Source organism: Lygodium microphyllum, chromosome 1, assembly GCF_053477565.2.
Source record: "Lygodium microphyllum isolate KBCC chromosome 1, Lygodium_microphyllum_v1.1.10, whole genome shotgun sequence".
Classification (NCBI taxonomy): domain Eukaryota; kingdom Viridiplantae; phylum Streptophyta; class Polypodiopsida; order Schizaeales; family Lygodiaceae; genus Lygodium; species Lygodium microphyllum.
Genome location: NC_141135.1, coordinates 154,307,875 through 154,330,852, shown reverse-complemented (window position 1 = coordinate 154,330,852; position 22,978 = coordinate 154,307,875). Strand labels below are relative to the sequence as shown.

At 47.7% G+C, this 22,978-nt stretch overlaps 1 protein-coding gene across 5 annotated transcripts in view; it reads right to left on the bottom strand.

The window, feature by feature from the left end:
• The window catches only part of LOC148041852 (uncharacterized), a 218,910-nt gene that overhangs the window by 14,342 nt on the left and 181,590 nt on the right, over positions 1 to 22,978 (bottom strand). For 3 of the 5 annotated variants that reach the window (XM_087683277.1, XM_087683301.1, XM_087683309.1), the window contains 5 exons: positions 21,961 to 22,290; positions 3,739 to 4,056; positions 3,059 to 3,409; positions 2,346 to 2,672; positions 1,381 to 1,500 (listed from right to left, as the gene is read on the bottom strand). In XM_087683277.1, coding sequence (XP_087539403.1) covers positions 1,490 to 1,500; positions 2,346 to 2,672; positions 3,059 to 3,409; positions 3,739 to 4,056; positions 21,961 to 22,290 — 1,337 coding nt within the window. In that variant the 3' untranslated portion in view covers positions 1,381 to 1,489. Of the gene's footprint in view, positions 1 to 1,380; positions 1,501 to 2,345; positions 2,673 to 3,058; positions 3,410 to 3,738; positions 4,057 to 21,960; positions 22,291 to 22,978 lie in introns of those variants that run through there. The other 2 variants (XM_087683285.1, XM_087683293.1) reach the window with 2 other exon arrangements.

The following is a 22,978-nucleotide window of genomic DNA, read 5'->3' as shown; positions in this document are numbered from 1 at the left end:
GGGAATGGGGCCTATATAGCCCCCACACTTGCCAACTTGTTGCAACAATGGCTCGTAAACTCAAATCATCAATAGAAACAACCTACTTGGTGAAGACAATCCGAATATCAAGTCAGGTAAGGCCATGAACTAAGAGGAGATGGAAGCCCGATTCCATAACATGTCAGACTTTTGAGATGGAGCTCGAAGATGGACATGTGAGCAATAAAGGTGAAGTGTGAACACCACAAATAGGCATAGAATTAATGTCACTAGTAGTGATTGTACCCAAATGAGTAAAAAAATCTTGGAGCCAATCTCCTTTAGAGGTCATATGACTCGATGCACTGCTATCAATGCGCCAAGGCCTCTTAGAAGACAAGAGATTCCTACAGCTCTTGGAGACTCCACAACATTGGCAATAGTTATGTGAGGCAACACAACTCGTGTGTGGCCTTGTGTTGGTAGTTAGTTAGATAGGGCTCCCATTTACTGTATGAGATAGAGGTTCATGATATGGTCTCCATGATTGAGGATGGTTCACGTGCTATGGTATGTGTGGAGGCTTTGCCTAGCCACCATGTACTATAGCCTATGGCATTATGACTAGAGGCTTGAGAGTTCACTCAGAGCCTCATAGGGTGGTGCATGTAGAAGGCGTTGCTAGATGTTTTTCAATGGCAAGAGCCTTTCAAAGTATGCTACTCTGGCAAAGCTTTGGTTGTCTATCATCCATTCACTTCATGGTTATTGGGAGCAACTACAGGTTGATTCTTAGCACCAATGGGAGTTGTGGCAATAGTTCATCCACACCTAGGGTGGCCATGGCTTATTCTTCACATTATAAAGTGGCCACATTGGTCCTCCATGGCTTATATCCCCCATTCACCCTAGATCGCCCTGAGAGGCTTGTATACATGAGTGGTTTTTAATCTATAGACAACTTCAATTGGACTATTGAGCACTTATATTTCAATGTAATTTTCTTTTGAGTAAATAATTAGCCACACCTTTGTCCCAAAAAGTGGCAAATACTTTAATAATGCAATATCTTGATTTGAAAAACACTATCCAAAAGAAGGTGATATGAGCACATCTCAATGATGGGATTCATCAATGAAATTAATATTGTAGAAATTCGGAAATTCTCGGAGAAGTTACATTTGTACATGGGAGTTCTTTATCACACTTTGCTGCATGTCATGGTCCTCAAATAATTTTACCAATAAAAAAGTATGAAGGCTAACTTTCAAAATCACCTTATGTAAAACCATTTTCAGTTTAACATAGTATGTCATGTTTTATGTAATATTTAACCAAGGAAATGTGCTCAAATGCCAATTTCCTTTCAATTTGAGTGATTGAGCGAATGTGTTTGGACCTTGGATGTAAAAGTAATGACACTTTCAACATTCCTAAGTACTTTCGCCAGGAAAAGTACCTAGGGCAGCACTAATTTAGCTTTAGTTGCACTAGGTCATGTGTATTATATCCACATTGGAGAATGCCCTCAAAATTTACCTGAAGGAAGAACTGCTGAGGTTATGAGGTTACAAAAAAAATGCATCGATTTTCATGATTCATTTATAGCACACTTTCACAAAGAAATATTGAGGATAAATAGCCTATGGGCTTAAAGAAAAAAATAAGGCAATGAAAATTATGTATGCAAAGCCTATTTTACTTTTAGAGATTGGTAAATGCACATAACCATTTGTGTGTTTTTTTCTGGATGTTGAATCAGCAAGCACCCCTTGGTTTTACATAGTTCTCATAAGTAGAATATTTCACCTTTCAATTTGTTTTAAAGGAATGCATTTTTACAATTATCAGCTAACAAATCTTCTACTGTCAACTGTAACCTGTAATCTACTTGACTGCTAATTGGCTGGGTGGTGACTCCCAGCACTGAATTTAAATCACCCCCCACACCCACACCAACCCCTGCACGGCCCCTGCCAGTGGGGCCAAAAACATAGCAAGTGCACGTGCACACACAACTTTTTTTTTTTTTGGTAATATCCAGTGCAGTATATTTACGTGCACACACACACACACACACACACACACACACACACACACACACACACACACAAACACACACACACACACACAAACACACACACACATTAATTTTGACTATGTCTTACTACTTCAGGCTTCATGTATCACTTCTTTGATGCCTTGCTGGCCTTTTGTAATGCTGACTATGTGTACTCTCTACTAGATTTAATACAAATCATGGTTCATCTTTTATGATTGACCGATTTAATGTTGTATAACTACCACACGGATGCACGCACACACACACACACACGCGCGCGCGCGCACGAGGAAGATCTTCCCAAAGCTCAATCAGTCCTTACTTGGAAGCACGTGGAAAAGGAAGGGAGAATTTTTAATTTGACTCGAAGCATCTCCAATATACAGTAGAAAGGATCCTTTTGTAGTGGTATTAAATGTCACTATATCATAGCCAAGCTCATTGCTGGGTAGCTGCTTGGGTCTCATCTTGGTTCTCCTGCCTTTTAAGTCCATCAAAGTTATCATAAAGTTGTACTCTGTAGGGGAGATAAGAATAGTATTAGTTGCATCCCTCAAAGCAATATCCAGGGTTGCCTGCTGCCCCACTTTGAACACATTTGTACCATTTTGCCATTTTCCAAGACAATTTGGAACATAGACAATACCACCTGAAAGGTCAGACAGGTAGGCAAATCTTCAGGCTGACAGAATCCTTTTTTCTGTGCATACAATCTATTTACAATCTTTATTACTTGAAAAACTTGAAACTTTTGAGTCAAACTATTTGATTCTCTCCAGTTGTGCTCAAAACTTTCCCATTTAGATGGTACTATTTCACTCCATATGCTTCTTGCACTAGAATATTTTGTTCTGCTAGAGAATATTTTTTAAAAGAAAAGAAGGAAAGTTTGGGCGGGGTTTTTTGTGGGGGGAGGGGGACTTTCTGATCAGGAGTGGGTGAGTGTTTAAACTTTCGTCTTAAACAAGTAGTTACAATTAGATGTACTATAGCAGATTGTGTCCATAGATGCGTATTTTCCACACAGGTAGATACCTGAAGCAACTGCTGATTGGACAGTCAGTTCAAATGGTGAGCCACTAATTTGTATCTGATTGATGAACACATATAACATGAAATCTCCTGCTATCTTGGGAGTAAGTGTGACATTTTCAAAGCTATTGCTTTCATCTGCAATCGCTTTCAAGGTGACGGGTGATTTTTGAGAGCTACTTTTGGTTGTGACATAAGCACTGTATTTTAAGAATTCAGCTTCCTTAGTAGTTGTGCTGATGATGTTATTGAACGAATCCATTAAGAACACCTTCAGAGATCCAGAATCACCCAAGCTTATAGTGTGAACATCATCAGACCAAACTCCTCTGCAATGAGAGGGTGACAGGGATCCTGTGATGGCAATCACATATGTTATGAAATCTTGAGTCTCTAAATTGGCAAATATTTTAGGCCTCTTGAAAGTCCAGTGTCTCAGAGATTTTTTTAATGATCACTTATTTAAATATTTCTTAACACTGAAAGCTTTTGCACTCTCTTATGTTGTTGTTTTCCACAGGATGATTAGCATTAGACTGTGGTCTCCATGAACAGGATTGCATTGTCACTGTGAAAAATTCTTCTAAAATGGTAAAAGATCTATATAGAATTAGGAAACTTGCAAGTTTTCTCTTGAGTTGCCATTGATGTTTTGTAAAGCGTCAGTTAACTGAAGACTCTACCTGGAATAACGACAAATGACAAGGGCGATCCATTCAACTCAACGCCACCATACACAAAGTGAAGCGAGTATTCACCAGGAACAACAATCATGAAATTTATGAACTGATGTCCATCTTCCCTTTTACTTATAACAGAAACATCTTCGAACTTTTCTCCATCAATGTCACGTGTGAAGTACATTGTGAAGTTAATATAATCACTGACACTATTATTGTATACATCCATGAAAAGAACTTCTGCACCTCCTTGATCCCCTGCCTTGACATACTCTGTATTATTTAGCCATAGAACTTGACAATTTGATGAAGATATTGGTCCTGAAGCAAAATAAATATACATTCATTTGAATGAATTAGAACTATCAGAAAAGGCACCAGGGCATTAGAGGTAAAAGAAAAAATTTCAATCTTTGTAAGTAGTCATAGAAAGAATTCTTATAAAGAGAATATGTTTGATATTACAACATGACTTATGAACATCAAAATCAAGGAGCACATTTATTGTTTTCACTGGACTAAACCTAGTAGGAAGTTAGACACACTTTTGGCAGGGGGTGGGTCTGTGGGGAAAGCTGTTTAAGGATTATACACTTGCAATTTATAATGGTCCTGAAGAAGTGTGTGAATTGCTTATCATTATAAAATTTGATCGAAAAAGGAGATATTTCATTGTACAACACATGCAGGAATGCATTCCAAATACATGATACCACATTGATACATATGCAAGAAGCTTAAGGCTCCAAGGATGTTTTGTCCTAAGCTTTAAGTGGTATTGCTATGATACAACCTATATGTTTCTGCAAATATGACTTAATACATGTGAAGAGCAAATATTTCATTCTATGTGAAATGAGGCTTCTATTAAATCTACCTAAGCTAAGAGCCAAAGTAAAAACTATACAAAAGACCCAGACACTATAACCAAAACAAAGTAAGTGAAAAAGACAACCCCAAGATAAATGCTCTGAAGTGAGGAAGCTTTGTACAATAAGCTAAACAGAATTCTGATCAGGTCTATAATCCCTATCATGGAAGGAGAAGCCTGAGAGGATGTGCCAGGATCCTAGGTGGCTAAAAAACCCTCTTATCTGCTTTACTTGCTCTTAGATCACTATGGAGTCATCCCACTTACGTTTGAGGTAACAAATGATCTTGGTCCAAATTTGTAAGAGAGTCTCTAAGATCCCATTTTCCAGCTTTCACTTTGTTTGGGTTAGCATCATGATTGTTATTTAATGCATAGCATGGAAAGAGATTTGGGTGACTTGGAATGATACGACACAACGGTCCCTAGAGGGATGATTACTAGATTTTGAGTAGTACCATTGTGGTGGATGTGGACCCAAGAATTTGTTGGATTGGATCTAGACATATAAGGAATAAGTTTGTATACTAGAAATCTGAAGGATCTAGATGTACACTTCTATTTGGCGCCCCCCATCTGCCATGTTGCCCCTGAGGTCATGCTGACCTAGGACTATAACCTGCGGGCTGCACAATAATTTGTGCATTGGCCTGTTCCTATATATATATATATATATATATATATTACGTCAACATCATGCGCGATTCAGTCTGCCTCGACGTCAACTTCGTGCCCTTGTCCTTTCGACCTGCTGACCTGTCTGAAGGCGCCGCCTATTGTCCTGTTCATTTCCGCTTGCCTTTCGCGAGCAGTAGGGCACAGAGCAGGGACGTGACACATTGTTCCGATTGACGAGCAGACGGGGTTCCCAGGACAGTCTGACAGGCCACGGTTTTTGCAGAAACAGGTATCCTTCGTTCGCTGCCCCGTCAGCCATCTGCACTGCGTCTGCTGTCCGTGGGTGTCTGCCCTGTGCATCTTGCTGTGCCGAGTCAGAGAAAGCGAGACATAACCTGGCAGCATGCGACTGCAACCCTGCACAGATCAGAGAGCTGATCTGCTCCTGTACACAGAGAGAGAGAGAGAGAGAGAGAGAGAGAGAGAGAGAGAGAGAGTTGAAGGAATCGAGCACGATGACGGTGACGGGCACGAGCGTGGGTGATGGCGGATCCGGTGCCCCCCCCTGACTGCGATGCATTTTTCTGTGTGGTGGGCGGGAGTTCGGTCCTGCGCGCGCTTCTGTCTGCGGCGACCTTCTTCTGCGCCCGTTTTTCTCGTGAACGCCTGCCCTGTTTACAGGCGCAGCCTGCAGCCTGCCCCTATTGCGCCTGTCTCGCGACCTGCCGCCCTGTCCAGAAGTGCCGCCTGAAGCCTGCGTCACTCTCGTCTGCAGCCTACCTCACCTTCGACTGTACCTCGACGTGCTGCCCTGTTTGCAGCCGCCGTCTGCAATCTGCTTCATTTTCGCCTAGCTTTTGTGACCACAGGGGTGCAGCACAAGGAGTGCCGGGCGTCCACAGAGCGGACGGGGTCCACAGGACAGTCTGACAGGCCACGACATTTGCAGAATCAGAGCAGTGAGCTGATCTGCTCCTGTGCACACAGAGAGAGAGAGAGCGAGCGAGAGAGAGAGCGCAAGAGATAGCGTTGCTCTTGCCTGTGCCCCCTGACAGAGAGAAAAGACAGCAGTATGGCTGGCCTGGATATGGATTTTCTAGATCGGACGGTGGCAGCCCTTGGCCCTGATTCTGATACAGAGGAGCCGAGGACATGGTGCCGTGCACGGAGGAGATGCCTTCGGGTTCTGAACTGCCGCCTGCGGGCAAACGCTCCAAGCATACTTCTGACGAGCCAATGGGTCCTCAGGAACGTTCCTATGCGCAGGTCGCCTTTGATCCTGTGGATTTGCAGGAGCTTGACTGGGAGCATTTGTTGGACTTTGCCAATACTCTGCTTGGCGATTATGTCCAGCATAATAATGAAACTTTTTCTGACTCGGGAACTGATGATGTGCTGGAAGCCACGGTGGACCCGAAATCAGTCCTGCGGTTTTTTTCGGTGTTTTATGACCGTGCCGTTATACTTTTCTTCACTGACAGGATCCCAATGCTTTCACATATTCGCCAGTGGATGCACCATTTATTGCAAGGGGAGTGTGTTGAGGAGATCTTCCTTGGACCCCGCGGCTTTTATGAGGTGCTGTTGAAATCAGAAACACATCGGGGTGAGCTCCTGTCCAAGTTGCCCTTATTCTTTGATCGCCGCTTGGTCCATGCTATACCATGGCGCCCTATGGGAGACTTGCAGCGCCTGCTCCAACGAGAATGCCTGGTGTGGGTGGAAGTGGAAAATTGTCCGGCCGTCTATTGGCCATTGTTGAAGGATGCGATGGCAGTTGTGGGAACAGTGCTGGTTCCCCCAAGCCTCAGGGCTATGAATCGAAACCGTTTATGCATGTTATGGGACATGGCCAGGAAAAGGCCTGCGTGGCTTCGCCTCAATTGTTCTGGCATGCATCCTTTGCATTTTTGCTTGAAATGGGGCAACTTTGCGGGACACTACTTTTCATGTGGTAAATTGGGGCATTTTATGAGAATGCCCAGAAAGACAACCGTCTTCCGAGGATGCGCATGTTGTGCTGCCTAAGGATGACATGGTGCTTGATGCCCCGGCACAGGAGGCCCTTCAGCCACCTAGTGTTGTGGATAAAGGCAAACAATAGGTCTTGGGTCTGGATTCCCGTGGCACTGATTGGATTGAGGCTCGTAAAAAAAAAGGTAAAAAGTTGGATGCAGGCCTGACGGACCCTGGGCCTAATGCTTCACAGGACTCCGTGCGCACGTATATGCGCCGGAAAGAAATGTTCACTCCACAGTATGCTGCGCGTACTATGGCCCCGTCTGCCCCCCGTAATCAGTCTACCAGGAAAGTCTATACAGATGGTCCCAAGGGCCCACCTGCTAAGCTGGCGTTTGATACAAAAGGTAATGTGATTACACCCTGGGATCGAAGTTATCCCCGTTCCACTCCCAAGGCAGTGGATTTTCCTTCTACCTCTAAAGCAGGCCCCCAGAATTCGTTTGCAGTATTGGCTGATTTTCTGGATGAGGGTGTCCTGGATGCTCTTGCGGAAAAGATGAAGTCGAGGCAACAGGCACCTCGCTCCTGATTTCCTTTTTTGAAGATATATGAAGATAGCCACGTGGAATGTGCGAGGCATTTGCTCTCGCCATAAGCAACATGCCATGTGGACTGTCTTGCATGAGAACCAGTGGGATGTATTGTGTACAGTTGAGCACAAAAGTCACGGTGAAGCAGGAAAAGTTGTAGATTGTCATGGATTCCGTTTGTTTTATGCAGGGACACATGCTACGCACTATTCGGGGGTGCTGATGATTGTCCATGAGAAATACCAGCCTGTTCTTGTTAAAAATGATGTGCGGGGCCGCTTTCTGGTAATCGAAGTCTTATTTGAAGGAGAGATTTTATGGTTGTTGGGCTTCTATGCTCCGAATGATCCCGCATCCCGACGGGATCTTTGGTCGACCTTGCAGGGCTTGATGTCACTTGGCCGAAGGGGTTTTTTGATGGGAGATTTCAATATGTGTGTTGACTCTTCTCAGTCCACTTCAGCGCATTCGGTAATGGATGCGCCGGAAAGCTGGGTGTGGAATTCATTTGCTCTGCGCGTACTTAAGCAAGATCTTTGGTCGTGGCTTCACCCTTCTTTTTCAGGGTTTACTTTTCATTCAGTTAGGCAGTAGGACATTCCCCAGCCAGGGCCCAGCTTCGGGATTGGCTGCACTCCATGCTGCGCATCGGCACAGTGTAGATTGTGGAGGCGTTCCTAATGGGCCAAGGGATCTTCATGGTCATGCTCGGTTCGACAGACGCAGCTTGCGAGTTACTTTCCAATTCACCATATGCACCCACGGAAGGGGTCATATACATGGTACCTTGGTACAATGGCTTTACCGTGGAGGCATTTGCACTCCACAATAGGTTTCTTCGGCACCCGGTCACCCTTCTTTTCCCCAGCCTGGTGATAGAGTATCGCCAGTTGGTGGAAGACTTTGGACAGCTCTTCGGCACTGTCCTTCCCGCGTCTTTCGCAGATGCAGTGACAGTAGCAGGAGTCCCAAAGGTACAGGTGGCAGTGAAAGAAGTCAAGAATATCCCACAGTTCCAAGAGATTGAGACAGATGGGCACGCCTTTAGGCAGTAGGTCATTGTGACGGGGCAGCCAAGGCAATGCCTGCGCTACCACAACTTTGGCCACCAGGCAATAGTGTGTACGTGTTTCAGAGCCAAGGTGGCTCCGCCGACAAGCCCGCAGGTGGACGCTAATGGCTTCACACGAGTCCAGAGACGACAGAGAGGGAGACGGCGGGGGGGAGGGGGGTGTAGCCAGCTATTCAGACCCAGCCTCGTTAGTAGGGAGTAGGTGGGTGAGTGACGCTCCCTAGGCAGAGCACTCCACAGCCCCCCCTACTCGCTCCACGTGGCAGGACTGCAGCCCCCCACATCCACCACCCACGCCATAGACTACCTCACCTGAGATTCCACAGTCCCCACACCCTCCCCCCCTCTCCAGGGCCACCAGCCCGTCCCCCACACCCGCCATGCACCTCCGTCCATCCCACTATCCCTCGATCCTCCTTCCCCCCACCACCCCCCCTATCGAGCACCCACCCTAATCTGCACCCGGTACATGTGTTCCCCCCTAGACCCACCCCCCCCCCCCCCTCCCACAGAAGGTGATGAGCCACACACATCTACATCCTCCTCACACCAACAGTCTTCTCCCTCCCATACAGCTACCAGCTCATCCGCCCCTGCTGCTTGTCACACTTTCCCGAGACAGGCATAGCTGTTGCCACAGGATTTCTTCCATAGTGGCCCATGGTCCTACCTAAGAGTTGCGGAGCGTGGAGAGTTCCCACTACCTCTAAAGGTGGGGATCTTCGTGGTTCGTAAGTTGAGGAGAGGCAAGGCCCATCTACTAGCACCACCGGATGGACCAAACTACCCCTTTTGTCTTCAATCCTCTTGCTCAAGGGAGTGGATGGCTACACAGGTAGAGGAAGAGTTGAAGGGTCAGGTAGTGGACCACATCTCCCAGTGGATGGGAGAAGGACTAGCACTGTTTACACAGCAGTGGCCTTGTTGCATGATGGACATTAATTGGTGGGCTGGTGCCGTCCCACACTTGAGCATTATCTTTCGAGCTCCTCTATAGTGGAGAGCTCCGAGGGATGTGATCGAGTGGCCCTTGGCACATGCGGCCCATTTCTACCAGTGTACAGAGTCATGACTCTTAGTATGGCTTATAGATGCATTGATAGTACCACCTGGAGCATCTATCACCCCTATGGTCGCCGAGGGCCACCATGGGGGACTAAAGCTCGCCGTCCAGACCGGCGGCAAAGCGCACTTGCATGCCTCATAGCTTTTCCTTCTCATTAGCAGCCTCCACACCGAACAGATGCCTGCTATTCGGTCAGTCACAGGTCTCTCCATGAGCTTGCACCTTGCATCCTAGAATGTGAATAGTCTCCACTACAGTGGGACACGTGATTCCAGGAAGTTGATTGTTCGGCAGGAGCTACAGCCTGCCCTTGCCGGAAGGATCGACATCTTACTTCTACAGGAGCACAAGCTCACCAACACCCAGGCCTGGCGGTTTGGGAAGGTACTTTCGGGCAGCTCGCACACTTACTGGCAGCACGCCATAGGTGCCCACGGAAGGAGTGGAGGTGTATGCACCTCTATTGGCCCAAGTCTCACCGCTTGTGTATGAGACCACAGGACGATAGGGGCAAGGAGGGTTCTATGGATCAGATTGGATATTGGGGACTCGTGCCTTGGAGTCCTCAATGTCTATGTCCCTACCGAGGTTAGGGCACGTAGCAAGTTCTAGGTGGAGATCACGGATGGACTCCTAGAGGTGGACTCGGATCGTTGGAGGAGACTTAAAAAGCCCGGAGGCTTTGAAGGACTAGGAAGGCAGAGGCAGAAACTGCCAGGGCATGGCTGGGGAGGAACAAGAGGCATGGGAGGTCTTTTTGCTAGCAGTAGGAGCACGCGATGCCTGGAGAGACCCTACCTTCCACAAGAGGGACCCTACCTTCCACAAGAGGGAGAGTTTGTTGGACTTCTCTTGGGGATACAGGCATCTAGGTGGAGCATTGCTGGAGTGGTTGGATAGGTTTTACATGGGAGAGTGGGGAGGCTCTCGTGGAGGCCAAATTGAGCAGTTGGCAGGCACCATGTTGTCCGATCATTGCCTGGTTCTCTTGACACTTGATCCCCCTGCATCCGCCCTTGACACACGATCCTGTCGGATCCCTGACTTGATCTATAGGAGGGAGGAGGTGGCGAGACAAATAGAGCACATTTGGACCAGAGTGTAGGACAGGAGGGACCGGATGGCAGAGGAGGTTGCAGAGAATAGAGCACTCCAGCGGGACCTTGCAGCCATGCAGATATTATTACAAGAGGCAACAGGGGATCCCACCCTCCATGCACAAGAGGTGAGCGCACGAGCAGCCATTGCTGGCCTAGAGGACAGGAGCTCGGAGTTCTCTTTTCGAACCTCAGCAACCTTCTGGGCGCGGAAGGGGGACACGATGTGCAGGGAGTTCTTCCAGGTGCACTAGCTTTGCATCGCAGGAGAGCAGATACGCAACCTTTGGGATCAGTATGGGAGGACTCGTTCTAGCCCAGATGAGGTGATGGAGATTGCCACGGACTATTACACGTGCCTCTTCTAGCAGGAGATAGCTTCAGCTAGAGGACAACGATGTAGATAGCAAGTCTGGGATCCTATCCCGTCCCTTGTCACAGAGAAGATGGGATGCTCCCTCCTAGCCCCCTTCACAGAGAAGGAACTAGAGGAGGCCTTCCATACACAGGATGGGCAGAAATGCCTGGGGGAGGATGGCCTATCTAAGGCCGCCTTCATCACCTACTGGGAAGTGGTGAAGGACCCCCTACTGATGGCCTTCTAGGAGATTTTCACTTCAAGACAGATGCCAGGGAGTCTTTCGGCAGGCCTTATTAGTCTTCTCCCCAAAGGGGGAGATCGGTTGGAGCTTTCCCAGTGGAGATTGATCACCTTATTGTTAGTGGCCTATAAGGCACTGACAAAGTACGCCCCATGCTTCCAGACATCATCCATGACACACAGAAAGGCTTTGTCCAAGATAGGAGCATACTGGACAATGTATTTACCTTCTTTGAGGAGACAGAGTGGGCACAACACAATGGGCAGAGAGTGGCCGTACTCTTGGACTTCGAGAAATCTTATGATAGGGTGGAGTGGGACTTCTTAGAGGGCACCATGAGTTGATGCTAGAGAGAGTGAGGCTGGCTCTGGACGTGTTCTGTTCTGCAACGGGAGTGAAAATCAACTGGCGAAAGTCGGTTGGGTTCCTCATAGACCCGGATTCTAGCACGGAGTGGGGCGTCCACCTGGGATTTAGATGGGTGAGCAGAGGGCAGACCGCCCGGTACCTAGGGTTCCAAGTGGCACTCGACATCACTCTTGCCCAACAGTTTCTTCCTGTCCTTGATTCTATTCGAAGGAAACTGACCTACTGGAGCACGGCTCGCCTCTCTCTAGCCGGCCGAGCCCTAGTGGTTAACCAGGTACTCCTAGCGACGGCCTGGTACATTGCCTCGTGTTGGTGTTTCTCCTCATCATGCATAGTGCAGCTCTGTCGCTTAGTACGGAACTTCCTTTGGTCAGGGTCAGATGGTTCCAGGGACTCCAGGGCCAAGGTGGCATGGGCGACCATCATACGGCATCGGTCAAAGGGAGGGCTTGGGGTCATAGACCCAGAGTATCAGAGTATGGCCCTCTTATGCAAGCTAGTAGTCTGCGGCCTCACACCAGGAGGGCAAACCTGGAAGGTTCTATTGTAGAAGGGTCTTCAAGATTGTAGACTGAGGCTTGGTGGTGAGTGGAGGCCATCCTTGAGATGGATCTTCACGTCAACCCAAATCACCTCGCCAGATCACCTTTCCTTCGCAGCTTACTCCGCGTATGGCAGGGCCTCTGTAAGGCCCTAATCCAGAGCCCCCCAGGCTGTAGGAGGAGATAGATTGTCAGCTGGTGATTTGGAAACCCTAGGTCAAAGATAGAGAAGGGATACAGGATTGGCGAGCGCCCCTATATCCAGTGGGCTAGTTGGGAGGCAAGCCTGGCTCATAACATTAGGACATGGCGGGAGGTGTACAGGATGGCGGACGAGGAGGTGCTGTAGTGTGTATCAGGTTGCCAGAGAGGAGTGGAGTTGAGGAGAAGGGAGATAGACGCATCATTACCTCTAGAGTGGCTTACTCCTCCGATATGAGAGCCCATTGAGCCCGGGGAGGTATGGGCAGCTAGGTTTTCACTAGCAGGCATCCCCCTACAGGTGGGTAGAGTGGGCGGAGCCCCACAAGGGACCTTTGCCATGCAGGAGGGGGGACGTTTGGCCCATGATAGAGGGCAGTAGGATGAGGGGATAGCCGCCCTTTCGTGGAGGAGGAATCGAGTGGTGGGCCTTCAAGGGAAGACATGGCGATTGGATCCCTATGTTTTCTGAAAGGAGCTCACGGAGTGGTGTCTTTGGATCTGGGAGGGCAGACCACTTGATAAGCTGGAGTGGGACCCAGGAGAGTGGCTATGGCTGGCTACTGCGGTCGCTAAGAAGCCACCCAGGTTCCTAGAGTACACTGCCAGGATTGGCAGACAAGTACTGATTTAGGAGGATATGGATTGAGCACCGTCACGCAACAGGCACTGGGTAGAGCACATCATCACAAAGCCTTTCCGACGGACCTTCTAGCGCTACCTATGGGATAGCTGGAGGACGAGGAGGATGTCGTATCTCTTATGGCTGGTGGCACATCCTGGCGGTGGGAAGTTGGCTTGCCCGGATGTAGAAGGAAGGAGGTTGTGAGCACTGCACACAACACTCTCTGGAAACCCCAAAGCACTGCCTTTGGTCGTGTGAGGAGGCGTAGCCCGTGTGGAGAGGAGCATGCCGCATCCTTCGCCATATAGCACCTAGCCTTGTGTTAACCCCAACACGAAGAAAGCAAAAGGAAATAAAAAAGATGCTGGGCAAAGGCGAAAAAAAGGTAGCCCGACAGAAGAAAGAAGAGGAGAAAAGGCCAAAAGCACAGGGGCAATCTTAAAAAGTCCAAGGCAAATGCAAAAGGAGAAAGGTGCATTTTAAAGTACAAAGGCGCACCCTGAAATTTTGTAAAAGAGTGCCAGGTGGTGGAAAATCCGGAAAGCTAAAACAGAAGATAAAGACAAAGGCAAAGGCAAAGAGAAACGGAAGACAAAGGCGCACAAGGAAAAGCGCAAGTCAAAACTTTTGTAAAAGAGCGCAAGCGTATCACGGGTTAATTCAAGGAGCGCTGGGCTCTCACCCGTGCAATTTGTAAATGTAGAAGAGCGGTGGAAAGGAAGCTAGGAAAATAGAAGGACAATGGGAAAAAGGACCTGGGCTACGGCCGGCCATGTAAAAAAGGGAAAAAGGGGATGACTGCCCAAAAAGGGATTTAGGGTTTTGTATATAAAGTTGAAAAGTGAATGAGAAGCTCATTCTTGTGTGTGGCAAAAAGTGGCTCTCCTCTTCTTGTTCTTGTTCTTGTTCTTGCTTGCTTGAGCTTGAGCTTGAGAGAGGGAGTGTGAGAGTGAGGGAGTGAGTGTGTGAGGCTGAGGGACCGAGGAGGAGAAGCACTCCATCTTCTCCTCTCTTCTTCTCTTCTCTTCTCTTCTCTTCTCTTTTCTTGCTCGCGGCGATGAAGCTTGGAGCGTGGAGCTTGAGGATGGAGCTTGCTTGAAGCTTGCACTTGGATCGTGGAGCTACCGGAGCACATGAGAGAGGAGGTAACTCGAACGGCATGGAGGTAAGCTCACTACACCCGTAGATATGGATGGCGCGTCGGCTATGTGAGAGGTAGCCATTAGTGCTTGGCTTGGAACGCTTGAAACAATAAGCGATCCGTGGGTAGTGGCGGTTGAGCGAAGGCTCCCACATTTTGGTTCCGTTGCCAGGACCAACGGATTCAAGCCTAGAGCGCTTGCGCGCTTCGAATCGAGCATTGAAGTAGGGTTTTCTCCGAACCGGTGCTTGAGATAGGTAGGAAGTGAGGGGGTTGAAGATGGTATTCGATCTCCTTGGCAAGTAGGTTTTTTGCTTTTTTGAGATTTATGTTGTGAGATGGAGTAGTATAGGTATTTACTTTGTAATTTGGATGCATTAGAGTAGGAGAAAACAAAGAAAAACAAAGAAAATAAGCATTAGGGTTTTTGCTGTCAAAACAAGGAAAGAGGGTTTGATTTGCTTGCCGATTTGTACTTTGGAGATTATTTGCTATTCCAGGGGTATAGAATCCTTCATTTATGTCTATTCTTGCATTCTGGAAGTTTGTGTGACCCCTCAAGACTAAAATCATAAAAAACGAAGCATTATTCGTCAAATCTGCCAAAATTGCGCCACGTTCGGCCCGTCCGAGTGACGGCCATTTTGGGCCGAACCCCAGAATCAGCCCTTGGTCGGGCCGACTCGGCCCAAAAACTCATTCGGTCTGGCCGGCCGACTCGGCCCATTCACATTCGGCCCTCGGCCCAGACAACTCGACCCTAACATCGACTCGGCCCAGCCGACTCCGCCCACTTGGCCCTCGTCCCACACCCATTCGGCCCTTGGCCGCCCGAATTTGGGACTCGGCCCAAAAACTGCAATTTTTTCAGAATTCCATTTTGGCTAGAAACTGAGTTGCCACCACCAAAATAGACTCCAGAAATCGTATAGAGCCAAAGGCACATCATAGATCTATCACTAGGCTAAAATCCACAGCAAATAGCTCAAAAATTAGCTATCAGAGGTCCTCCCAATCATGCATGGTATTTACCGTAACGGCCCTTCGGGCTGGGGAGACTGCCCCCCCCGGACCCCCGCAGAGGGGGCTGCCCCCTCCGCACCTCCCCCGGTAGGCTGGAGAGAAAACGCACGCCGCAACAGGTCCTCCGGATTAGGCCCTGGTGTAGTAATGGCTCTACACAAGCATAGATCTTCACTTGCAAAGCATCAAACAGAAACCCATACCCAAACAAAGACAAACAAAGACCCTAGATCTCAACGGACCAATCTAGCCATCAAGGGCAAAAAGGCCATACCACAAGAACACATGTACATTGTGTTCAAACTGCGTTTAGTTCAAAGCAGAATGCAACACCATGAAGCTATCAATGCGAGGATGACTAGACATGACAGTCCTGACGATAGATGTACCTTGAGCAGCGCTGCACAGACGACCCAAGACCTCAGTAGAGAATCCACGTCTGACTGTGCAGTTAGGGACTCAAAGGCATGTATCAGAAAGCTTGAAGTTGTAAACCAAGACCCGGAAGATGAAGACATAGTGCCACCTGCTTATCTTAGGGTCAAACTCACCGCAAAAAGAGAGCATAGTATTGATGCTCTCATTAATGAAGGAGCACATTTGAATATCTTGACTTACGAAGCACGGACTCTACTAGATCAACCAGAGCTCAAACCGACTGATGCAACTCTTAATCCTTACGAGGAACACCCACAAGCACTTCTGGGAAAGTACAGAATCCTTGTAACTATTGAAACAGAAAGCTTGCCAGTCCTGTTCTATGTTCCTCCAAATGGCGAGAATTGTGGAAGGGAAATCCTCCTAAGAAGGCCCTTCAAAAAGGTAACGAAGTGTGAAGCTGACTATATAGCACAGAGGATACACCCAACACTACCAGGTGTGAGGATAATCACGACTTTTAGCAAGGGTGACCTCACCAAACCTCGAGGGAAGGGCAAGGAGCATTCCGACATACCAAGCAAGCCTAGTAATGAGAGCAAGGAGTTGTTGGAAGAGTTGATACGAGCGCAGGTTAAACGGAGAGAACCAGTGAGTGAGGCCATACTTGAAACAAAAAGGTTAGGGGGCAAGGCCAAGGATAGGGTTTGGACTTACAAATATCGTAGAAGACCACGAAAGAAGCCTAAGCCTTATAGGCGACGGCATCAATGGAGAGCTAGCACAACGCCACGATGGATATCCAAGGCGTTGCTTTGTGCTCAAGGGTATTATACAGGCAACCGATGGATTTGGGTACCAAAACCCCCTGCTAAACCACCTCTGCCAGAAGCCCAAATTATGTCAAAAGCAAAGAGACGTAGGAGGAAACCTAAACGAAAATCCAAGTCTTGAACCAGAAATATTGGAGCGATTGAGCCCCTCACGATTGAAATCAAGAAACCAAACATGACCTATCAAAAATTAGATCCTCAACCTACCATGCTTGGCAAGCAGATATCGGAGGTAACTGTCGAGCGTGCACAAGGTCCACTAGTGCCTAAGGAGCCTTTGACTTCCCAAGAGGATAATGAGCACCACAGGCACAACATCGCTCATGATAAGGCTGATTGCTCAACAAAGCTAATGATAGAATCGTCTAACAATCATGAGCAAACCATTCAGCCAGTGCCAAGTCCGCCTAAGAGTCCTAGATCTCCTACATCCTCTTTTTTCAAACAGACATAGGAAGCACAACAGCGGTCGTCAATGGCTGCTGCTCACTCCCAATCTCTCTTCATCAAAGCTTCCAAATATCCAAGAGGGGGGACATGACACTAGCCGTAGCTCTCGGCCCAAGGATATGCCTGTGCAACCCAATGTGAACAGATCAACTCATACTCGATCTACACAGATGAATGCTCAAAGGGCAACAAAAGACGCGACCACTTCTGATCGCCCTAAGGACTGGACACCGCAATCCATCAATAGTAGCAAGTCCACCAAACTAGCTGCTAGTACTTCAAATCAGGGATCACAGCAGTCACAGCCCTTGGCCGTGACAATGCCCCTTGCGGAACGTGTCCTTAGTAGTTTACCTGTGGAGGAGGTGTCGCAACCAACTTCATTAACAACTCCAGCACTTCCAAAGAGCCTAAAGCCTAGGCTGGAGGAGTTAAACACATGGGAATTAGCGGAAGAGCTAGACTCTTCCAAAAGGGAGACAGTCGTACCCGCACAACTTGGCAACGCTAATCAGCAAGCCACGGCTATGACCCATGTGGACACACTAGACAAAGGAAATGCCAAGGCCCAACCAAGCACAACAACGGTTGACCTAGTCCAGGGTCCTGAGTCGTTGAGAGATGCACCTTCACTGATCAAGACAAAGAGAAGAAAACAACAAAAACAACAACAGTTGCAGGTGGTTGTGGACCCCAAGAACATTGAGACAAAGAGTGCTGGAGAGTTGATGAATAAAGCATCGAGTCCACCCACCAATGAACCCATTGATGCCTCTCCTAATAGCGGTGAAACCTTAGACACATCTGTGTGCTCTGAAAGATCAAAGCAGTCGTTGCCATCAATGGCTGCTTGCAACGCTCAATTCACCGACAATGGAACTTGCATTGACCAATCAAGAGTGGACATAACGCCGTCACAACAGGGTGACAAGTCTATACCAGTCACATCCAAGGAGAACCATGACACAATAATGAAGCCTCTGGAGACACATGGAAATCCCAAGAGCATAAGAAATCCTAGCATTGGCCAAACTTGCGCATCTAGGCCGGAGCCCCCAGCTACACTAAAACCCAGGCAAACTCCTAGAACCTTGCATGAGATGGCAACTGAGCAAGCCCTCGTTGAACATAGAAGCGCCACCGAATGCTTAACCGAGTTGGATGCTAAGCTCAAAGTGTTCGCACGTGTCTATGTCCTAGCAGACATGCGTGCATTCCCTAAAGAGCAGCTCGAATAATACTTGCCATTTCCCTTATCTTGGGAAGAGCAAGAACATCTTGACGAGCACTATAATAAGCTCCTGTATGAATGCATGCGGCTTATCTCTGGTGAGGAAGCCGACGAACTGCGCTTAATTGTCACGTTCAATGATGCGCTCTACCAACCAAATCCCTTAGAATTAGAACAATTAAAGCGACTAACAGAGGGCCGAAGCCAATTTGAACAACGTTGGTGTGAGAACCGAGTTGCAATGGCCGAACTAGGAGCCCAGATCATGACAGTCTCAGAGGAGCGATTGGCCAAATGGCAGTCTCAAAGAGACCCAACCTATGTGGCACCAACTTCCCTTCGAGTGCTGACTGCCATTCGGGGTACGGACTTAGCTGAACCTAGCCAAGAGGACTCACTATTTGATAAGGTTCTCATTGAAGAGGACATGTCGCCAGTAGACTCGGACAAGGTTCCATGCTACTCGATGTTGCAAAATATCTATCGGTACTGAGTAAGTTGCCACGAGTACAAGATGCGTGTGCCACGCTCCAGTACAATCCGGAGTTCTATAGTTGGTTTTTATCCTCATGAAGCGACGTGGACCCATGGATATGTACAAACAATAACTTTGGTCACCCTGTATAGACACTATCAACACACATAAGCAATAATAGTCAAGCGCAGACAGAAGAGTTGGGGCCAACAGGCTAGGCTCATCCGGTTCCCCTCTCACCGTATGTATAGAAGTGGCATGACCATTCCCACCTCCGGACGGAGGGCAGGGACCCCACATTGCCACCATGGGAAGCCCTGACCAATCTCTCTGATGCTGCAGGCAACATGCAGTCTCTTTCTATACACCTTTCCCCTTCCGGTCTATCCTTCCGAGGATGAGCCCTGCCCAAATCCATGACCACCAGCCGATGTAACTCGGCGTGAGCCAAGATCTGCTAATGACGGGAGGCTAAGTCAACATCATCACGGGGGCCAGCCCTCTACAACGAGCACAGCACGTCCCACCCCTCCTCTTCTAGTCATATGCGTTTGATAACCCACACTATAATTCCTCCCATGAGAATGGTCTTATTCTATATCGAAGCTGAGCCCTTGGTTTGCATCTTGTAGGTCCCCCTACAAGAAAAACATGGAGAACCTAGGGCAGTTGGCTTGCAGAGACGCTCTCCGCGGATGAGGGAACATGCACCACACGCCCCTCCGCCGGTGCGCTACGTGCCCACTCTCAAAAGGTATGCAAAGAAACGAGGTCCTAAGCGACACCATCCCGGACGAAGGCCGAAGAATCCCCGGGCCAGGAAAGACGAAGCTCAAAGAAGCACACAAGATGTGGCAACACCAGTTGCACAAACCCCTAACGTACGCTCGGGCACCAGGTGCTCAAGGGTAGAACGGGCAGCTTGGGACAGGGAAGAGTTTAATGAATTGTTCAAAGGCATTTTGGAAATGGTGGCGGCCCGAGACTACACCATTCATGTCCCGGCCGACATGTTCCCGGCCCAACCTCACGGGAGCCCCGCACCAGCAGAGCCCCAGTCGCCTAACCACCCGGACTCACCCCGCCCAGTGCAAATCGACTAAGCCCCTATGATGTACAAGCAGCTTGACATGTCCTCATGCCATAACTTTTTGCCTTTTGGTCGCCTAACCACCCGGACTCACCCTGCCCAGTGCAAATCGACTAAGCCCCTATGATGTACAAGCAGCTTGATATGTCCTCATGGCATAACTTTTTGCCTTTTGATGAGTAAAGGGGTAAGCTCTCCACTTGTACACACTTCCTTTACCTATCGTTAATGTATGCAACGTCTTTAACAAGCAGTGGAATAGGCATTGCAATTAACATCATAGCATTTCGAAAATTGTGTCTTAATATGATTACATCTGTGCGACGCACTTAACGCAAGCAAGTATATACTCTTATGAAGTGACAAGTGGATGCAGGATGACACAGGTCTTCGTGCAAACGTGTTCATCATCATGGGTTAATTCAAGGAGCGTTGGGCTCTCACCCGTGCAATTTGTAAATGTAGACGAGCGGTGGAAAGGAAGCTAGGAAAATAGAAGGACAGTGGGAAAAATGGCCTAGGCTACGGCCGGCCATGTAAAAAAGGGAAAAAGGGGATGACCGCCCAAAAAGGGATTTAGGGTTTTATATATAAAGTTGAAAAGTGAATGAGAAGCTCATTCTTGTGTGTGGCAAAAAGTGGCTCTCCTCTTCTTTTTCTTCTTCTTCTTCTTGATTGCTTGAGCTTGAGCTTGAGAGAGGGAGTGTGAGAGTGTGAGGGAGTGAGTGTGTAAGGGTGAGGGACCGAGGAGGAGAAGATCTCCATCTTCTCCTCTCTTTTTCTCTTCTCTTCTCTTCTCTTCTCTTGCTCGCGGCGATGGAGCTTGGAGTGTGGAGCTTGCTTGAAGCTTGCACTTGGATCGTGGAGCTACCGGAGCGCGCAGGAGAGGAGGTAACTCGAACGGCATGGAGATAAGCTCACTACACCTGTAGATATGGATGGCGCATCGGCTATCTGAGAGGTAGCCATTAGTGCTCGGCTTGGAAAGCTTGAAACAATAAGTGGTCCATGGGTCTTGGCGGTTGTGTGAAGGCTCCCACACCTTGGATGTATCTCATGGGGAGCTTTCTGTTGGCAAGTAATCAGCCAGGGCCGTCATCTTCTGTATGAGGCCGGGATGCGGGACACGATATTCATTATTGAGGCAAGATCATGGCTAGTGGTGGGTTTGGAGGCTCTACCCATCCGCCAGGTACTGGAGCCCACAGCAGACCGCTCGGAGATATGGGAGATCATGGGAGTCTTACTGGATGGCATATCTGGAAGGCGCAGTGTCAGGAGGCTTTCGGCGGAGAGAGACTTTCAGCATAGGCGATATTAGTAGAGCTCTGGACCTCCATCATCCACTCCCTCTGTGGCCAATTGGGATCAGGTGCAGGGCAAGACCAAGGCTCATCAGGAGCTCTACTGTCAATTCATGCGCACTTAGGGCGGCCAGGACCTATTCTTCGTGATGCAGGCAGGTAGCCCCAGTTGGCGATATACCCCCCCCCCAATGGCTTCTTGCCCCCATCGCCCCTAGACCGCCTTGAGAGGCTTGTATACATGATGTATTTGTCAGCTCCAGCTAGTCTGTTGAGCATAAGCACTCCGATGTAATCAGTTTTTTTCAAGTAATATAATCAGCCACATTTTACTTGCAAAAAAAAAAAGTGTGACATTTCACTATTACAGGGTAGGTTCATCCACAATATTTTATTATGACCTAAAAATGTGTATTTGATAGCATGTCTTTGCTGTAAATTATGTATTTTTTCCTTCGTCATAATGATTGCCGCAGTTTTTAGAAATCAAAAATATAATTGGCAAACGTGGTGAGCATGTAATCCACATGTTGTAACCTCTGCTGTTAAACTCAAATCACCTTCATCCAAGATTTTACTTATGAGTACCAGCATTTCACAATCTTGTCTTTCATTACAGAAATGGAAATACTTGATAACACAATGTCTTTACATTTTAATGTGTATAAGTAGAGTGAGGGACTACCAGGAGTCACTGTAAATGGAAAAGGCGATCCTTCAATGCCAATATCATTTTCACCAACATATAATAAAAAATCTCCTGCTTTTTTACTGATAAAAGTGATAGTCTCATATACAGTTTGTACTTGCACTGTGATATTTGTCTCGTATGTTTGACCTTGGCTGCTTTGAATTTTTGTAGTCAAGTTCACAATTCCTTCATCTCCAGTTGATATTGTTATGTTATTTTTGTAAGAATCTCTCAATGTCACATCAAGGACTATTTGCTCATCTATTGTATACAATCCTGACCCATTTTTCCAGAATCCTATGCAGTGTGACACAGACACGGGGCCTGCTCCAAAAGAAAGGCATGTTGACAAACTTAAACAAAGGATCTGATATACTTCTTCTCATATGCCACTTATTCCTCTAAACTACTTTCTATAATCTTTCTATATGCTACTTATGCCATATCACAAGCATGCGTGAAGTGTTCTGCTGCTAAACCATCATGATCTTGGGTTTTTCCATTTTTCAGTTTCCATATGGCATTCCTCACTCTTTTTTCTGTGAAAATTCTGCAATTTGCTGGTTTTGAGGTTGAGGGGAGTGGCATAAGCTCTTGGCCAGGAACATCATAAAGTGTGCAAGCATATTCATAACAATCATCAGGTCTAGTAATCTGTATAAGTGGCTGGCTCTCATGCATCCTTTTCCATGCTCTCTTGCAGTCCTGTCCCAAGAACATGGAATACATTTCTGTTTCTAGTCCGCTCAGATATTCCTGCTTCTTTTTGTGTACCAATCATCTGAAGAGTTTCCGAGCATGCTTGTGTGTACATATGCCAAGTTCCACCTCTCGCTGGAGACAAGGTGCTTCCTAGTCTATAGCAATGCTTGCCACTAGGCCAAAACAACTACAGTTGCATTCTTTGATAGATGGATTATACCATGCTCAGAGATGGCATGGCTATCACAGTACACCTCCCTAGACTTGATGAGTATTTCTTGCCTCATGTAGCCCAAATTGGCACAGCTTT